A 19,938-nucleotide genomic window follows, 5' to 3' on the forward strand; every position below is an offset into this window, starting at 1 on the left:
AAACAAATACGAAAACTAACCACAAATGACAACACATTTGAAACTTCAATTTTATTCATTTTATTATGGATTTCCATTATATTTGCACCATTAAAGATAAAGTACAAGCAACATAATGTGTGTTCAATCCTTGAACAACTTGCTAGATCCCATATATGTTTCGTCTTCTCAAACTGCTTCAATAATGAAGTGGGGGTGGGGGCTAGTAATTTTTCCTGGGGACTAGTAACTTTCCTCAGCTACTAGTCCCCCGGGCCAGTGAAAATATTTCCTAATTTCTACCACTGTCTTCTTTATTCAGTAGCAATGATTTGGAATCAGAATGTTTTCTTTTTAACAACTCCTCACAAAACGTAGCTTCCATCTCTGAGGAATAGTGACAACTTTGTATTGAAAGGTGCATTTTATATTCCTAAAATCTAGGTACTGGCTTCCCAAAATCAAAGGTATATCTCTAATCTTCAATAGCTGTATTGTTAAATTATATGTGGTGATTGCGAATCAAATGAATGCCAGTTACGAAAACAATGTGAGAGTCTCTGTGATTATAGTGACCTCTCACATCAACTGAACAAAACTTCCCACAGCTAATCGGCTGCTACTCCTAAAAGGATTATCTTTTAACCATCTTAACAAGATATTTTGTCTTTATTGCCTTTCATTCTGTCTAAATAAATCATTAAAAATATACATTATCTGCATTTTCCTTCATCTGACTCATTTCAGTCAATCTGTTAAATAAAGGGGCTCATTTTCCAGGCAATTTGTAAAATGACTGGAAATTTCATGCATTTTACAAATTGCCTGATTTTAAACATTGACTGTAACATATCAACATCCCAAACTGTGTTCACTTAACGACAAAAACACAAATACAATATTTACGGAATTACTATTCTACTTTTTTCTGCTACGATATGTGAAACAAAATAGATTGCAATCATTTAACGTAAAAAATAAAAAATGTGGACGTAAAACAAATCCATTCCAGTAAACAAAAGTGAACCACCCTCCAGTAAATGGTAAAGAATGCAACATTTTTAACCTCATTCAAGCGCATGCTTTTGCAAAAAATATTGTACAGCACATGTGTAGTTTCCATTTTTAAGGCCACTACATGAAAAAATATGTTTTTTAACTATGCACAGTTGACGAAAAGTTTGTTTAATATTTTTTTTAAAGGAAAAATTCAGTTTGTCAAGTGTTCTGGTCAGGTCTGCGTTTTACCGACACCCATCACCAACACGTGTCAATACTGATAGGCATTACATTCATACCAGTGAATAGTTTATAAAATATCATTTTTTTAATGAATTGATTCTTAATTAATTCAATTTGTATACTCAAAATTATGTACAATTGTTATGAATGGATTATGAATACTATTCACTACAGTAGAGGCACAAAAATGTAGCATACCTGTTGCAGATCAAATATAATACATGTAATTGAAAACAAATTCTAACAACAGGGGGTTTAAAAATCATAAACCTTAAATGATTTGGCCATGTTTATCTGGCACGTATGAGGTCATTTGACACACACCGAATGTTAATTCATCTTCTTCCATTTTAAGTCAATTTCTACAAGTCATGTGGACCCGATACCGGTAATTTTAAGGAGTAAACAAAAACGACTTAGTAAAATTTATGATTTTAGGGGGTTTGTAAAGTTTTGTATTTAGATAGTCCGATAGTATTTACTTATCTGAACTTTATTGTTAATAAAAAATGTTTATAACTGTGAAGAAAAAGTTCACAAATGAATGACAAGCAGATGACAACAAATTGGATGTTGATTGTGAGAACCGTGCACAAGAAAACAAACTGAACAGAGTTGGAAGCATAACGCAGTTAGGGATGTTGACGATATATGTATGAATATTGAAAATAAAAGGCTTTTTAAAAAGAAAATAAGCTAAGGTAGTAACGAGAATATCAATTATTATTAAATTTATGTCCCGTATGAAATAATTTTTATTTGTCACTCACTAAAGGTCATAATAAGTGAAAATTATTTCAAATGGGACATAATTTTGATAATAAATGGTAACATGTTTAGCATCCTCTGTATATATCTTTTAGAATCAGTTTTATATTTACAGATCAGTAATCAACATTTTGCTGGAGACTATAAATTATTATAGTGTGGATGCTCCAACTGATGCAGGATGGTTATATATTCTTCCTTTGCTTCATTTTCTTCGCGGAGACTCAGAACCTTTCCAAACATCCTCATCAGATGCACATCGAACAGAGGAGTGGTGGGGACTCACAGGAGTTGAAAAGGCTGAAAAGAATATTAAGGAGTACACAGAAGGATTTTCGTATTATGAATACACCAATTATAGATCAAGAAGAACATTTGCACAACCAATGGAATGGAGCATGTAAGGGTTTTTTGTGTGTTTTCTCAGTTTGGAACTCATGTGAGTTGAAGATTGATAAATTAACCAGTCATAGATACTGAGGGCAGATTAATTGCATAATTAGACTATATATTAAAGGTGACAGTAAGGTACAAGTGATATATTTACTAAATTAAAGCAAAGGATTGTTATTTGTTAAAACTTCCGTTGTTTATTTACAGCACTGATATATGGTTACAGAACAAAAGAGTTTAATTTCTTATTTATCTTTTAAATGCATACTGTATTTCTTCTATAATTAAAACCTCTTTTAGTTCAATTATTTTTCAAAAACTGGCAATTGTCATAATTTTTCATAGGAGAATTGAAAATTGACCAGTTGGTCATAGTTTTAGAATTTTTTCCAAACACGGTGATCTAGTGCAACAAAATGCTGCTGCTATTTATCCAGTTTTGTAGGCATTCATTACTTACATCCCTACAATAGTACTTTATGTTTATTTATTAACTTCTTTAGTGGGAGGGGATTTATTTGTTTTAATATAATTGGTTCACATTTTTTTTATTTACTGTGACCACTCATTACTTCTGCACATTACTGAACAGTATAATGTGGCAAAGAAAGTTATTACAAACCTATTTTTCCCTCTGATGATTACAGGGCTAGTTCTGCCACTCGCCAAATTTGCCAGTTGCAAATTTTAAGAACAATTGGCAAATTTTATTTTTGTTTGGTGAAAAAAATTGTGTGATAATTAATATTTTGTTGGGAAATAGCTAGCTTTTGCATTTTTTTAGATAATTTGGCAAAATTTTCTGATCACCCAGAGTTAGCCCTGGATTATGTGTCAGAATTACCAAATGTTTAACATTCAATAGCTGATGATTAATCAATCAATGTGCTCTATAGTGGTGTCTTTAAACAAAACAAACTTTTACAAACCCATTTAATCTTAATATAGTAATAAAGACCATTCTGACCGAGCAATAAAAACCCTTTTATTGAATATATCACTGCTTGATGTTAACATCTCATCCAGCCACACTGCATAAGCTTCTAAAGTAAAAAGATTTAGGAGCAATATATATATATATATACAGTCAACTCCACTTATTTGCACATCGGTTTATAGCATAATTCGGTTAATCGACTATTTTCACCCAACACGGAACCATTTGCCCTTATAACACTACAAAACATCCGGTTAATTGCACAGACTACAGGCTATATATCGGTTATTTGCACATATAAATAACGATTTTTTTTTTTTTGGTGCTAAATTAATGTCACAAATGACTGAGAATGTCTATCAAACTTTGGCAAAAAAACTCAAATAAATCACCGATTAATCTGTTTTGTTTGAGCTCACTGTGTGGTAAGCCGACTGTAAGTGTAATCGCTGTTTACAGAGTCGACGTGTGACATGCAAATGAGATGGTGTGCACGTTACTACTGGTGAATCACAATACCCGACTACAAGATTTAAGAATGACATAATTAAGTTGAATAAACCTAAGACCTAATGTTTTTTGTTTGCAATATATTGCTGTTAATCAGAGGCCATCTCAATAACAAGTAACTCTCCGACTATTATTTTTAGAAGTACCGCCTGTGCGCTTGTACGCATGCGCACTCAACTATTGAGGCCCTATTCGATTGACGTGTTCAGGGCAATCATTGTTCTGTATCAATTATTATGTTATGTTGAGAAGCCTTGTTAATAATTAAAAGATTACAGATCAATCGTCCTAGGCGGTTATGTTTTTAATAAATGTGACCGAGAAAGGGTTGTTGTTCACTTATTCATTAGATGCAGTGTACGCTATATCTGTTAAACGCAAAAGAAACGATTTATCACTTGCTTCCCGGAAAATGTAGCGGAAAAAAAAAAAGACTAGTGGGGGAGGTCGTCAAAAAAACAAACATAACAAAGACCGTTATTTATGGATCGTCCCTAAGTTTCTGCTATATTGTTAGACACCAATCATTCGGACCTCACCATGAAGGTCAGTCAATTGTGTTAGACCGGTCATGCATGCAATGCAGACTGCTGGAACTGATAACGACTCACTAGCCGAGCTTAACTTTAATTGCTTAACAATAGCAAAGTCATTATTTGGGGATCACAAATAATACCAAAGCTTGCCGTATCTTTTGGGATGGAAAGAACACCATACCAGCAAATGCATACAAGTTCACGTAATTCTATTCGGTCAATCAACAGCCCGGTAATTCCGGAAACTGACGTCATTTTGTAAACACGTGCACCGATGAAACGTGAACTTTTTGATGGTTCTGTTGTTTCAAGTTTATCTCATTAACTACATGGCTAATACACTTTGTTTACACTAGTGGATGGTCAGTGGGGTTTTTTTTAATGCACAAAGTTTGTGTTTTTAGAAAACGACGCCAGTTTGTGTTTTTTAGAAAACGACGCCCAGTGACGGACGTTGTTGGTTTTTTAGAAAATGATTTCTGGTCTGGCAGATTAAAACAAAAACGCCATGCTAATTATATATATCGATAGATATATTTTTTTACATTTATATATATCCAACTGCATGTGACATGTGTTAACTGTAATAGTTCCGGTATGAAGTACCGCATTATGCTAGACTGTCTCCCATGCCACTTTGTAGTTGGATGGCTGTTACAAAGTGAAAGTCGGTACTCTATCGGTTAATCGACTAACCCGGTTAATTGCACAAAATCGAGCAGCACCGAGGGTATGCAAATAAGCGTGTTTGACTGTATATATATATATATATATATATATATTAATAATATTTTAACTGAACACTACATATTCTATAGGAACTGGTGTTATATAGGATGATCGACCCCCCCCCCCCCCAAAACAATCCTCACTCAAAAACAAAAAAAGCATCCCACTTTATGAAGTTGAATATCGAGGGGGATAAGGTGCACACACCCTTTTCAAGTCAACTTGCAGTTTTAATTGAGACTGTTGCTTGTAGCTTTCACATAATTATCCAGTTCAGGACAAGACCATGTATAAATAAATAAATACTACATGATACATGGAAGTGCTTTTGGTATGCCATGAAGTTCAGGTCACACGCTGTGACAAAAGCAATATATTTAGGCACAAGCATAAAATTATGTTGTCATTTGTGACTTAATAATCACTAATTCGAGCCTAGACCGAGTACTCTGCCTCTTGAGAGCTAGACTGTTTTGTACAGTTATGATCGCTCTCTGCTGTCAGAGATAAATGTAGAACAATAACACAGAATGACTGTCTGCCACTGGGTAGACAATGATTTCCGCTCTAATACAACAATAATTCATATGTTTGCTGCAAATACCATTACATTGATAATTTTCAAGTTCACAGATAACAAATATTTCTCATATTAACCACTAATACTGCATTTTAGCATCAGATATGCATACTTTGAGTTAACCTTACAGGCTAATAAAAAATATACATTGTACTTCTAATTTTTTTAAAAATATTATGTAGAAAACAAGCAGGGCTAAATTTGTCATGCAAGATTATTTCAAGGTAATGTGATCCACATGGTCAAAGTAAAAAGTCATCACTCTTAAAATCACCCGTATGTGAAAATAAACCACGAACTAGTCACATTTCAGGTTTGTAAAACCTTGAAAATAAAAAAAATAAAAATGTTTTTAGTCCCCAAACCACGAAAATATTACACCACAAAAATTTCTGGTTATACGGTATGCTCATTTGAATATTAGTGGTCACAGGGGTTAGGTTTTAATTTTGAATTGACATTGAATGATCCCATAGTTGTATTTTTAGAAGCATTTTGATACAGACATATGTTCTAAAAAACCCAGTTCAAATTTAGAGGAATGGTAATTATATACTAAAATGCCAAAGTTATTGTGACATGGATTGTTTGGAGTAATAAATTTGTGAATGGATTTATGGATGTAAACCAGAGAAAATGTACATGAAACCGCTTGAAGAAATGCAATCAAGTAGTTGTTGCAGCGATTGCATGCTTTGTGCAAGAAACATGGAATATTCGAGAGAAATCCTGTCCAGTGTTCACCATAAAAGGCCAGACATTCATTCGCAAATCATTGCCGCTCTGTGCAGCCTTCAGAAGTCCAGAAGTCAGAAGTCAGAAAAACACCATTAGTCAACTGTTTGATGCAGTTTCGGCATGCCACGCCTCAGTGAAAATGACAGATGGCGAGTCATAGGGATCCTTCAATCTGGGACCTCGCAGTGTGATGTCGCACATCAATTCAACGTCCACAGAAACAACATATGGCACTAATGGCAACGATATCAACAAAACAATGAGGTCAGGTAGTGGCTGATCACCCGTGACAACCCTTCACCAAGACACTGCGAAACAGGTATTTCCAGGAACTTTCTCCAGTGTTTAGTGGCCTCAATGAGACGATGGTGCCAGGCCTGTATCAATGCTCAAGGCGGACACACTCGCTACTGACTGTGTGAACTTTGCTCTGGACTTCCTCTAGTGATGTGGCTCATTTGCATATGCCAGGTGCACCCTTTTCATGGATTATTGCTCGTTTCCATACCTTCGGACATTTCTCTTTCCATATTATAACGTTTCATACACGGCAGTAAAAACTTATCAATTATCTTAGTTTTTTGTGTGTCACAATAACTTGTGCCTTTTAGTATAGATGCAGTTTTTATGTCTGTGATCATACTACAGACTTTACTTTTTGATGAGCCTGAACATGATTGTGTCTCTATGCAATCCTAAATTCAGTCTTAACACTGATTAGTTTGAGCTGTGTGGTTTTCTTCTTGACGTTTTGAGAAGTGTGAGTTTTCAAGCTGTTGTATTTTTCAAAATCAAAAGTTTAATACTACCATTAGTGATTGCATGTTATTGGTTGTATTACGGTGGAAATATGACTTAGGTAGAAACTTGCACTTGCTTGATGCGCAGTCGGTCCAGGATCGATCCCCATCACTGGGCTCATTGGGCTATTTCTTGTTTCGGCCAGTGCACCATGATTGGTACATCAAAAGCCATGGTATTCTGTCTAGGGGTTGGTGCATATAAAAGATCCCTTGCTACTAAATGAATAATGTAGCATGTTTTCTCTCTTGAACTATATGTCAAAATTACTATATGTTTGACATCCAATAGCCGATGATTAATATATCAAAATGCTCTAGTGATGTCATTAAACACAAAAAAACTTTAACTTTTTTTTTACTCGAAACTGTTAATTACTTGTAATATTTTAATCAGGGTCTTTACTTTTTCAGCCCTGTACAGAATGTTATTGAAGATCTGCACATGTTGTTTGAGGTTGATTATCTTCTACCAAGGAGTATCATGGCAGTTGTTAGAATGAGACAACTTGAAAGTGCTATATCACCTGGACTGATTCCGCCATACATTGTTGCAGCATGTCTGTTCTATCACTGTCACAATTTCAAGAGACAGTCAATGCATTCAGATTCAAAACATGTAATTATATTTTTCCATTTATTTTACTTGTGCTGCTTTGTAACTGTTGTGAATTGTTATTATTTGTTACAGCTTGAACAATCTATACAAAATTACTCTTCTTTTTTTTTCCTTTAAAACTTTGATTTTGTAAAATTATCTGGAATTATTATCCATATGGTTCAGCATAACCGAGTTAATAATAATCATACGAAGCACACGTGTAATAACAAGTGTAATGATGTAATTTTGGGAAGCGACGTCATAACATGACATTGCTTCTCCAGTCCTAGCTCAGACTGTGCATTTGAAATATGACATCATTTCGTCGTCTCCTTCTAGTTGTGGCTGAAACATTTTGAGTTGGGTCTTGTTATTCATAAAGAAAACAACAATAATAATATGGATAATAACGCAATTATTACACTCGTGTGTGAGTCGTACTGATTTTATGAAACTCGTGTCAGGATTCATGTATTACCCTAGCTCTCGCTCGGGCAATACAAAAATCCTGAAACTCGTTTAGTAAAATCAGTACGACACACAAGCTCGTTTAATAATCTCTATATATTTTTGTAGATAACACTTTACTATTACACAACCTGAACAGATAACATATAGGTCATGCACACGTTTTCCTGTTGTCAATTTGCATCAGTGTAATGTCGTCAGACATATTTTTTATAGTCTTTTACTTATTGATGGGAATATTTTTCAATACCAACAGTTAGGTATTTTGGTAAATTGGTATTGACATGATACACATACTGAAGAGTGTTTGTGGAGTATTACCCACCTCTATTTAAAAGTGGTATCATTTAACTAATATATACCAGCTGTTTCCATAACAAAAATTAAAACACGGAGAGAGAAAACATTAGCCAGTAAGAGTTTTGGTATGCATGATATTAATACAATGCATTTAACTGATGATGTGCGTTTTGTTTGGTCCAATGAAGTTACATGTTTCTGCTAAGGATATACTTGCAAGTTTCCTCAAATATGTTTTTATAGAAAAACATTCCGTAAAATACATGTTATCATTTGAAAATATTTTTTTTTATCATCGTCATCATCACTATTGTTATTATTATTAATTTGCAGGGTATATTATAATGGGCCCCATGCATCCATTATCTGGCAATGTTTCTGGAGCACAACTCTAAAACTGTTTAAGATAACTTCATGAAACTTTGTACGCATATTAATCTAGTAGTGCCTTCTGCTGTGAGGGAGTTTTAATTTTTGACATTGTTTTCTGTTATAAAAACAAATAGCATAACAAGAACACCAGTCTAAAAACCATACTACCAAATCAAATCCCATAGACAACAGTAATAACATGTGGCAAAAACTCCTACCTAAAGCGTATCAATCGATATAAACACCACAGATATAAATATATATAAATACTACCACCCCTCACAAAATATGAGTACTTTTTTTTATAGGTACCCCTCACAAGGCTAATTGACACAGTTGTACTAGGTGAAATAAAGTTACATACATTTTTTTTCCCAGATAAAACTCTTTTTTTTCACACCCAACACACTCACATTCATCACCAATCACAGGACTTGTGGTGTTAACTTCTTTATCAAAAGTTCGGTGCCCCTCAAACTTTGACCCAGCCAGAAGTTATTTGGTTTAGTACTACCTATATACTCCATACCACATACTCCTTCTTTATGTATCTTTCCTATGGGCCTGTTATGTAACTGATGTAAATTAAATATGTATTATAATTATTACTGTAGTATATTAAGGGCAATTCTACATAGGAGAGCTCAGATTGGTAATTCAGCTGCATCAGCTTATCTCAAATGGTGTAAAAAGGTGTAGAATTTTTATCCTAATTTTTTGTGCAGAGAGTTCACTTTCATGAAGTGCATTTTTTGACATCTTATTATGGAAAAACAATAATAACTGAAATCCATCTTTTCTTTCGGATAATTATTAAAGGGACAGTCAACTCAAATACGAGCCTTATGTGTTGGAAAGATCCATACCCAGACCACCAACACATACTGACACTTTTAACAAATGAAAATTAAGTAATTTTAGAGTTAAAAGCATAAAAAACATGATTATTCCTGCTAACTGGGGGCAGCCATTTTGTTTCGTTTTTGTGGTGTCCGGTGCTATAGCTTGGGGTGAAGTGACATCAGCTCCAACCAACTCCTGTACGCACAGTGTAAACAAACACTCTAATTTACGACACGGTGCTTCACTTTCATCAACCTGACTTGTAAAACATAAATGACTTGATAGTATAATAAACTATTTAACTAAATATATTTCAATTTGCATCAATAGAACGAAATGGAGTTATAATATTTTTCTCTCTTAAAAAATCCAAAGAGAAAATGCATATTATTAGGCCTATTGGTAGGATACGTTCGAGCAAAAACTACCACTCACGATACCCAAGTGATAATTTTCTTTTCGCCGAGACTAGGTAATTGGTCAGTTTTGTGATATTAGATGGGAAAGTCTACTTAATCAAGGGTTTTACAGAATTATTTACAGTAATAAAGCAGGACAGCTGATAATGTCCATTACGATTTTAGAGGTGTCTGTGCGGTTATCACAAATACCCTGTGATCTTAAGAAAAGAGGCACATATTTTTAATGTGTCTAGACACATTGACTGGGGACCGTCTAAATATACACCTGCCAATCAGGAATCACAGATACAGGCCACAGAAAGAAAAGACCAATTAACTAAGAAAACACACTGATTATTATTTCAATACATGGGTTAATTTATGGACAAAACATAATACAGTTATTTCGACACTTTGACAGTGGTGGTTTATTTTGTATTGAAAAATAATATATACTTATTGCTGGCTTACTGGGATGGATATTATTACAGAACATTGCGATGCTTCCGCAAAAATCAGGTACATTTTATTTCTTCAGTTTTAAGACTAATTCCTGACATGACACGTTAAGTATTATGTAACCACCGAGGGTGTATTCACTGGGATGGTACAAAATGGCTGCGCCAGTTATATATAATAACCGTTTTAGTAATTAACTATATGATTATACTTGTTGATATTAAGCAGTAATGTGCATTATATATTGTTGAATATGCATACCAGTCCAGAAGCTTTGCGTGAGCATCCCTTTAACTTGTGAACATTATCTTGCTAATTATTTAAGCTTATATGTCCTAAATTAAAACTATAGAAAGAAATATAGACTGCACATCTTGTACGTTGCAATAAAAGTGTTTTATTTTGTATATTTTGTTCGTAATTCTATGTCAAATTTAGTCACAAACATTTTATTGAGAGTTAACTACTGAACATACATGTAGTTAAGACAATGTTTAAAACAGATAAATGTATATGCAGCTCAATTATAATCCATATTATAGTAAATATTTAAAAAATTAGCTTTTCATTTCCAACATAACATACACTTTATGTTTAAAAGTGCCAAGGAGGAAAGGATAATTTAACCTTCTAACAGGCAAGATATCTCGCCCAATGTCACGCCAGTTGAAATACTGTACACTGTATACAGTGCATTCCCCAATTCATATTTCCTGCCATTTTGCACACAGCACTCACCGGAAACAGATATTTAATACAGCAAATTGATTTCTTGACAAGATGGTGGATTTTGTTTATCAAAAAATTAATCCAGTAGTCTAAAGGTTAAGGCAGCAGCAGTATTCTAGAAGATTCCTTGCTATTGGGTGAATAACCAAAAGATTGGTTCCATATATGCAGTGAAATCAGATGAAGAAGGTATAACTAATTCAAATGATTTCACAAAATTTGCAGTCCGGAAATGCTAAAACATTGTAATAAAGCATATCAGCAAATCAGAAGTTAAATCAGAAATTCTAAAGCTGTGAAAGAGTGAAATAAATTGTATTCCCAGCATAAAGATGGTGCAGTGTTGGTGGTTGTACCATTTGAGACAGGTGCAAAACCATTCAGTCATCTGCTACAAGGCATTATTTCTAGATAACTAATATTGATAAATATCTTACTGTTTCAGTGTTTGTACTATCAAATATGAACACAACCATACAGATGTAAAAGTTCATATTGTTTTGAAATGGCCATAAAAATAGCAAGAAATTTGTTGGCCAAATTATCGCAAAATATCAGAATCACAATCAAATTCTGAGAAAAAAACCCCTCCATAATTTGGAACATTTGTGTTGCTGAAAATTATAATATAAGTTGTTGAAGCATCATGATGTTGGGGTTTTTTTTATACCCTCTGTATGCTCTTGTACCCTGAGCATTTATCTTGCTGACATGTTTAATTACAAGATTTTCTACAAACACATCCAGGTGTATTAATAATGTTAAAAAAAAGTGTCAGTAGCAATGTCATGTACACAGTTTAGTGTTATTGTAAGGAGATTAAAGTGATGTCATTGGAATACTGACATCTTTCAAATTCAAAATTAGCTGTATTATTACAGTGCTTTGCCACATTAAAATGCTTGTGTTTTCTTCAATTTCATTTTCTGAGTGGTTGGCAAATCGTTTGGACAGCCATGTTTTATTTACGTTGGTAACAGACGAATTTTCCAAGGCTAAATAACCAACGAAATTCAAGTATTTTACATGATAACAAAGATTGTCTTGAATGTTCCAGTATTATCAAGATACTGCCTGAACGTCAAATGGATAGGCAATCAAGAATAATATTTGCTGTGAAACCTAAGTAAGTTTATACAAGAACTTGAAGTTATACTAAGCTACATGTATACATATCTTAATTCCATGATATATGTAAAATCGTAGTAAGCTAACACCAACATAAAAAGCCAAAATTCTGCTGTAATGAGTTTGGTATAACAGAAATAAACATAATAAAGGAACTTTTGATTAGTGTTTGACATTTTATTTCAATAAAGGTTGGAGCTGTTGGACCTGTAATTCCATTACCATGCCATGTAATTCCGTTTCTAAAGCAAAATGGTGAATTTTAGATGCAGTACACGCACCATGATCAATTTTATATTCAATACATAGTCTAAACATATGCTAGTTAGTAATGATAGTCATCAGTATTTATTGGTTGCAAGTTTCAGATGAACTGTCATGACATCAGTTGAAAATGGAGTTTCAAAATCTCTGAGTAATTCCGTCACCAAAATAAAACCAATGATAATTTCATGCATGTTTTACATTTAGAAATCAAAACGGCTGTTTTTTAAAGGCATGCATATGTACTTCCAAATTCATAACAAGTTTCCCATCTATGGATATAATACGATTTTTTAAAATGTAAATATCCAGTCCTTGTCTTTTGAAAAACAAAGGTGAGTAAAAAATTGCATATCTCAAAACACTTAGGCAAGTGAAAAATCGCACTCATCAAAATGCTAAGGCGAGTGAAAACCAAGCATTATTAATTTATGAAGTAATTGGTACATGTAAATGCAGAGACATGTTGCATAAATGAACCAATAAAACAATAACGTGTTTTTTTCTAATTTTATGTTGTTTGGTTCATTAGTGTAGTCTGGAAAGGAGTTATAATGTATTAAAAAGTTTCAGGAGTAGTACTATAGAAATATAATTATGCCTATGTACATTTTTAAAAAATAACTTGTGAAACGTAGGCCTTGATAGTGTTGGTTGGGACATTGACATTCACGTGTCATTTTTAATTCAATGAATGAATGAATGTTTAATGACACCCCTACATGAAAAATACATTGGCTATTGGGTGTCAAACTATGGTAATGCAAACAAATAAGGTGATGATCAACATCAATATAAAAATTCAAGATATAAATAAAAACAGTGTAAAGAACTGTGCAAAAATACAAATATCACAGATAAATACTGACTTTGTGCTGTATTGGCCATTCTCAAAGAGAATGTTACACCCCTGCACCACGGTGAGGTTACAGTACGCGCAGGGGTTTTAATTCAACAATTACGCAACCAGTCTCCCTCCCTCAACATTTTGTAACACACCATTTTACCTACCGCTACAAGTTACGAACGTCATTGATCTAGAACGGCCCCAATGTCGTTGATAAAAAAAAAAAATATATATATATACAAACTCTGACAAAATCTGTTGTTACAAAGGATTTTATTCCAAACGTGGGATGCCATAATAAAGATCATTAAAACCCCCATAATTTTAGACATCATAATCAATGCGTAATAAGTTGTCAAGTAGACCAGCGTGTGTGTGTGCAGAATTCCAAGTGTAAAAATAATCTGACCCCGATAGCTCTGATTGGTCAATATGCCACAGAGTACTGCGCATCAAATCATGTTCCAATCACATGGTCTGTAACTTTCTAACAGACGAAACAAAAACTAAATAGTCAGCAATGATCATTGATTACTGTTACTATAACATATGCACATTCATTAACCTCTGGCTGAAATACAAATATTTAAATGAAGTTTTATTTGATTTTTTTTAAAGATAAAAAAGAAAAATAATAGACGTAAAAAAAATATTTAGGCTTATTCCTACATACCTATTATCATTTATTTTACTTCTTTTTATTATTCCGTCTAAATTTCATTTTTTTTTTTTTTTTTAAAGAAAATATAAAATTACATGATTGCCATTTTCGGGACCACACGTAAGCTTTGTATAGGCTAACAGTTATGAACTAATCGAGACAATTTTACCGACTTCGCTGATGTCTGTAACGAATTCATTTCTGTAGGCTATAGAAACCACTATTTAATTCAATCCCTTTTCTCTTTTTGTCATAACTATTTGAACAGTGTAAGTGAGTTATCCGTATCAGACGTTGTGATCTATTAACTTACAAAAGTGGACTGTTTCTAATTAATAATAAATTAAATAGGCAAAGAACTTTTGATCGGATTAGTATGTCTTCGAAGATGTCTATTAAACCTGTGTTTTCCGATTTGTATAGCAAAGATAAGTACCAGTCATACATTAAAATCTTGCATGGACGCTACTGTTCTCGTAACATTTTTTTTTCTGGTATTATTAAACGGATCTTTCTATCAGCTACATACGGTAAATAGTGGCAATCAATATACAGAATTATTTGACGTGTGCCAGATTGAAATTATGTGTGCTGTACGAGTGCGATCGCACCCGCGCACCTTAAAAGGCAAGGTCTGAATATCTGTCAAAAAAAGGTGTGAATTGTAATTCAGTTACCGTGGAATTGCCCTAAACAAATTTGAAATATGCACAAATAATTTTTTTGTAATTAAAAAAACCTCTTTTTAAATGTTTATTTTCATTTACTTTAAATGTCCCAGTTTTAGCTAAAATGCATAAACATATATCAAGTTTTAAACCCATAGCAAGTCATATAACTATATTGCATATTGATTACTGATAACAATTCAGATGTGAATGTCTACTTTGGTTATTCCATTACATGTATTTGCCTTCTTCCATGTACTAATCTATACAGTTTGTTGGTAATTTGTTAACAATTTGAAACTTTTTTTTTTACATTGGATTTATATATATATACACATATATACATATATACATGTGTGTGTGTGTATATATATATATATATATATATATATATATATATATATATATATATATATATACACACACAGACAAAACTACATATATGTTTCCGGGAAATACACGAGTGGAATACAGAAATCAGAAAACCACATGTATGTAGTTTTGTATTTATTACATACCCTAAATTGGAATTTTGCTCCCAAATTGTAATACTGCTAGCTAATGATGGGGATTTCTAAATTTACACTAGGTCAGCTGTGTTACTGCGTGGACCGATGAACTACCAATTATTACACATAGGAATATAGTTCTATTTAAACATTAAACAGAAATAAGAAAGAATGAGTGAAAAGTACCTACAATTTTAATGATATTGTCTGAAATGCCTTTCAAAGACAATGTAATAGCTAAAATTCACAAACAATGAAATATTTAATTTGCTTGTAATACATCACAAAACCTTCAGTGCGCCAGTTTTATCAACAAAGAAAAATGTCAAGAATTGTTCAGTCAATGTCTGTGTTGTCATCGGTGTTTTCTTTTGTTGATGTTTATGGAATTACTCGTTGCTGAAAAGTTGAAGTTTATATTAAATGTGCCTCCATAAATCATCGATCCACTGAATAATCCGGTTGTCAGTTCATCAAAATTTTCTACGTGAGGAGATGGTGCATGCGATGTAATTGTTGCTAAAGTCGAAGACAGTCACTTTTTGCACCCTTGTTTTGGCTTCTGTTCGTGTCTAGTTTTGGTAGCGTGCTCATTAAATTGTAAATATTCGTCACCGTTTTTGTCTGTTTTCAGTTTAAATGTTCCACAAAATAGCATTTTAAAAATGCAGAACAGTTAACTGCTTTAATAGGCAGTTCAAACCAAGCACCAACTATGTTTATATATCGCTAAGGGCATTCCCGGTAACCATGTGCTATAAATAGTAGCGTTGAATACGGCATAGTTCCGGCAGTTGAGTTGAATACGGAAAAGTGTATTTCATTTTTGTATTCAGGGCTGTATTTATATAGTAAGATTTAATGGGTATGTAATATATATATATATATATATATATATAGACATATATATATATAGACACACACAGTGGACTCTTGTCTAAACCGGACTTACTTTGTACCGTCGAAATAGTCCGGTTTACATAGAGGACCGGTTTAGACAGAGTTCATCCAGAGTTATGGTTCTTTAATGATCGACAACTCGCGATCAACAAAGAAAAAAAAGAAAGAAATGTTTTATTTACGGTTATATGGCGTCGGACATATGGTTAAGGACCACACAGATTTTTAGAGTAAACCCGCTGTCGCCACTACATGGGCTACTCTTTCCGATTAGCAGCAAGGGATCTTTTATTTGCGCTTCCCACAGGCAGGATAGCACAAACCATGGCCTTTGTTGAACCAGTTATGGATCACTGGTCGGTGCAAGTGGTTTACACCTACACACTGAGCCTTTGCGATCAACAATGACATTTGAACCCATGGATGGTTGGGAAACATAGTCATACAAGACAGACTTGCAATCGATTATTTCACAGACATAACAAATATAGTTAAAGAGACATTCCTGAGTTTGCTGCAATTTTTAAGATGTTATCCACTAACAGAGACTTTAACGATTGTAATTAATTATCAAATATATTTTTCTGCATAAAATATTAGTGGCTACATATTAAACGTGTTTCTGGTCATTTTAATATTTGTACTAGGTTAAATTTCATTTTATTTCCTAAAACATTATTTATTCGTATGTCAGGGCCGTACCCTCCGGGGGGGGCAGGGGGGGGGCAGCTGCCCCCCCTGAGAATTTTGTCCTTTTTTTTTTTTTTATATATCTCCAGTAATAGCATAGAAATGTCAGGGTTTAATTTGTATAGTGTTTAATTCCCTGTATTTTGTATGTCATACGCTCAGGTAATATTCTAGAGGTTATAATATGTTATACGGCTACAGGTCTCTGACCGTCCATATTAAATAATAATACTGTATATCGAGACCAACGCACTAAAAATAGAACAGGAAATGCATAACGGAAACCCTAATAGTTTGATATTTCGAGAATACAAAATCTAAAATGGCAATGTCCAATTCTCCAATTTCTGATGCGCCTAGCGCTAAGAAGGCAAAGAGATACACACAGCAAAGTGTATCGTCTGTTTTTTTCACAAATCAACAAGGTAAGTTGCTGTCAAGTCTTGAAAAATTACCATTTGCATTAATGTTGACACAATCGATGTCACGGACACGATGTGTTCAGTTGAATAATAAAATTAATGCTAATTGTATATTGCCTAATCATCTTAATAGACCCTACTACTACTGTCCCTACTATATAAAATAATATAAAAGTGTTGGGTTTTTTGGGGGGGGGTTTTGTTGTTGTAATGAGGTGAGTTAATATAGCTGTATTCCTACAGAATCGTTTCCAGAAACAAAATGCGTGCACATAAGTTGCAGCAAGGCATGCGTTGTCAAAGCTGCGTTCACCGACACGTGTTCACGAACGCTAAGGGACTGTCTAAAAATGTCATCACTTCTCCTTAAAGGAATAACCCTCTAATACTTTTCAACACCCCCTGCCCCATCCAAACTAATTTAGTCAGGGAAAAAGCAGGTGTTGAAATGTTTTGTGCCACAACACTTGTAGGACGAAACTGACAAGGTGTATCTTAAATGACAGACTCGGCAAATCTTGAAACAAATCGGAAACAGGACATTTACGTATAATTGCCGAGACTAGTTTACGTGTAGTTCGTGAAAATGTTTGTTAAAGGTGCTTTGTCTGTTTTTCTATATTTTAATATGTTTTACTAAAACAAAATATAAGCAAGACTGCAGTTTAAAAAGATTCGTGCAGTTTTTTTTCTATCAACGAATATCGTCCTCTGTCCACACGCAAGGCTCAATTTTGACGCCATTTCTCTGTTAACCTGCCGTTTGGCTGACCGCTTCCAGAACTAATATATAGGAAAATGGCGTCAAAATGTGAGCGATGTATGTTGACAGTGGACGTTATTCGTTGATTGAAAATGCACACGAGTTTATTAAAACAGCAGTTTTACTTGTATTTTGCATTAGTAAAATATATTAAAAGATAGAAAAACAGGTTTAGAATTTCACTTTATAAATAAATAATAAATTAAAAAAAAACAGTAAAAAAAAAAAAAAAACGAACTTTTGGACACTTCCTTTTTCGACTTTTTATTTGCATGGGCATTTTACCCCTCCTCCCCTCCCCCCCCCCCCTCCTCCCCTCTCTCCCTTTCCGCGGGTTATTCGGTTAGAGAGAAGTGATGAAATTTTGAGACGGTCCCTAACGTTCACGAGCGCTTTGATTGAAGTCGACGACACATGATTGTGAACTTTCTTATTTGCTTGGTACACAATAAATATTGCATATCTTACCATAACTTGATGTTAAATTAATTTTAGGAAAATATAACATTTAAAAACACGCACAAAAAAACCCACAACACTATAAACTGTTAAAATAAAATACATTTGTAATACTAAAAAAAAAAGAAGAGTAATAATAATGTCGACTTTAAAAAGTCTTTACATTGTAGATTTTCCAGCTTGGTAAAAGCAGAAATGTCTTGGACGAGTTTATTGACTTAAATAGTTGTTGTATAAAGATGACGAATGCGCTAGAAAGCAAAGTGGCCGAAATTTAGTTTTTCTACTTAACAAAAATCACAATAATAAATGTTGAGAAAAAAGACCGTGTTCTTGGTAGCAGATTCTACAGAAAGATGGTCTTAGTTGTATTGCAAAATGACCAAACTATATTAAAAAAGTTATATTATTTGTTAAATGAAACATATCCAATAAATTAAAAGATATGCAATATTTATTTTGTACGAAGCCGTAACGAAGCTTTGTTTCTGTCATTCTGTCATAGGGCCTACCAAGTTGTGTTTTGGAATATTTCTCAATTATATATTAATCAAAAGAGGGATATAATATCCGCCCGGTCCCCTCCATTATTATTTTTAGTTAGGGTTGAGGGTTAGGGTTAGGGTTAGGGTTGGGATTATGGCTGGGGTTAGGGCTAGGGTTGGGGTTAGGGTTGGAGTTAAGGTTAGGGTTAGGGTTAGGGGAAGGGGGGACCGGGCGGATATTTTTCCAAAAGAGGTTCAATGATGAAATGGTTTCGTCTATATACATCTGTATTACGTACCAAATAAAACAATCCCGCACTCAGTATTGTGTACCCACTTCCCCCTGTACGCATGGCATATGCAATGGGCAAGGTCCACCAACACCACCCCACCCCACCCAACCCTCTGTATGCATACACATCCAATAACAATGAAATACATTGACAATAATATATTTGAAATTTCGTTTCACAACTGCAAATGGCGCTGATCTCGTTTTGCAGTGAACACTCGTAATTTTCAAATGAGGCACGAGGGTTAGGGTAACCCTAACCCTAACCCTAACCCTAAACCCTTCTTGCATTATAAAATCCTACAAGATAACTAAAGTCACCGTTTGAAAATGGCTAACTTTGCGAGTCCTTTAAATAATAATAATTTTTAAAAATCGGGTTACAATACTCTGCCAAATAATCATTGAAGTTGTTTAAATTTATTGTTGGAAATTGGTCAATTTTGTAATTCATGTCAGGAAATC

General features: G+C 33.8%; 1 protein-coding gene across 1 annotated transcript in view; it reads left to right on the forward strand.

The window, feature by feature from the left end:
- The window catches only part of LOC121369681, a 9,801-nt gene extending 7,408 nt beyond the window's left edge, over positions 1-2,393 (forward strand). Inside the window, exon 3 of the mRNA XM_041494731.1 lies at positions 2,105-2,393. Coding sequence (XP_041350665.1) covers positions 2,105-2,393 — 289 coding nt within the window. The remainder of the gene's footprint in view (positions 1-2,104) is intronic.
- Positions 2,394-19,938: the final 17,545 nt, after the last annotated feature.

Source organism: Gigantopelta aegis, chromosome 4 (assembly GCF_016097555.1).
Source record: "Gigantopelta aegis isolate Gae_Host chromosome 4, Gae_host_genome, whole genome shotgun sequence".
In the NCBI taxonomy this organism is placed as follows: domain Eukaryota; kingdom Metazoa; phylum Mollusca; class Gastropoda; order Neomphalida; family Peltospiridae; genus Gigantopelta; species Gigantopelta aegis.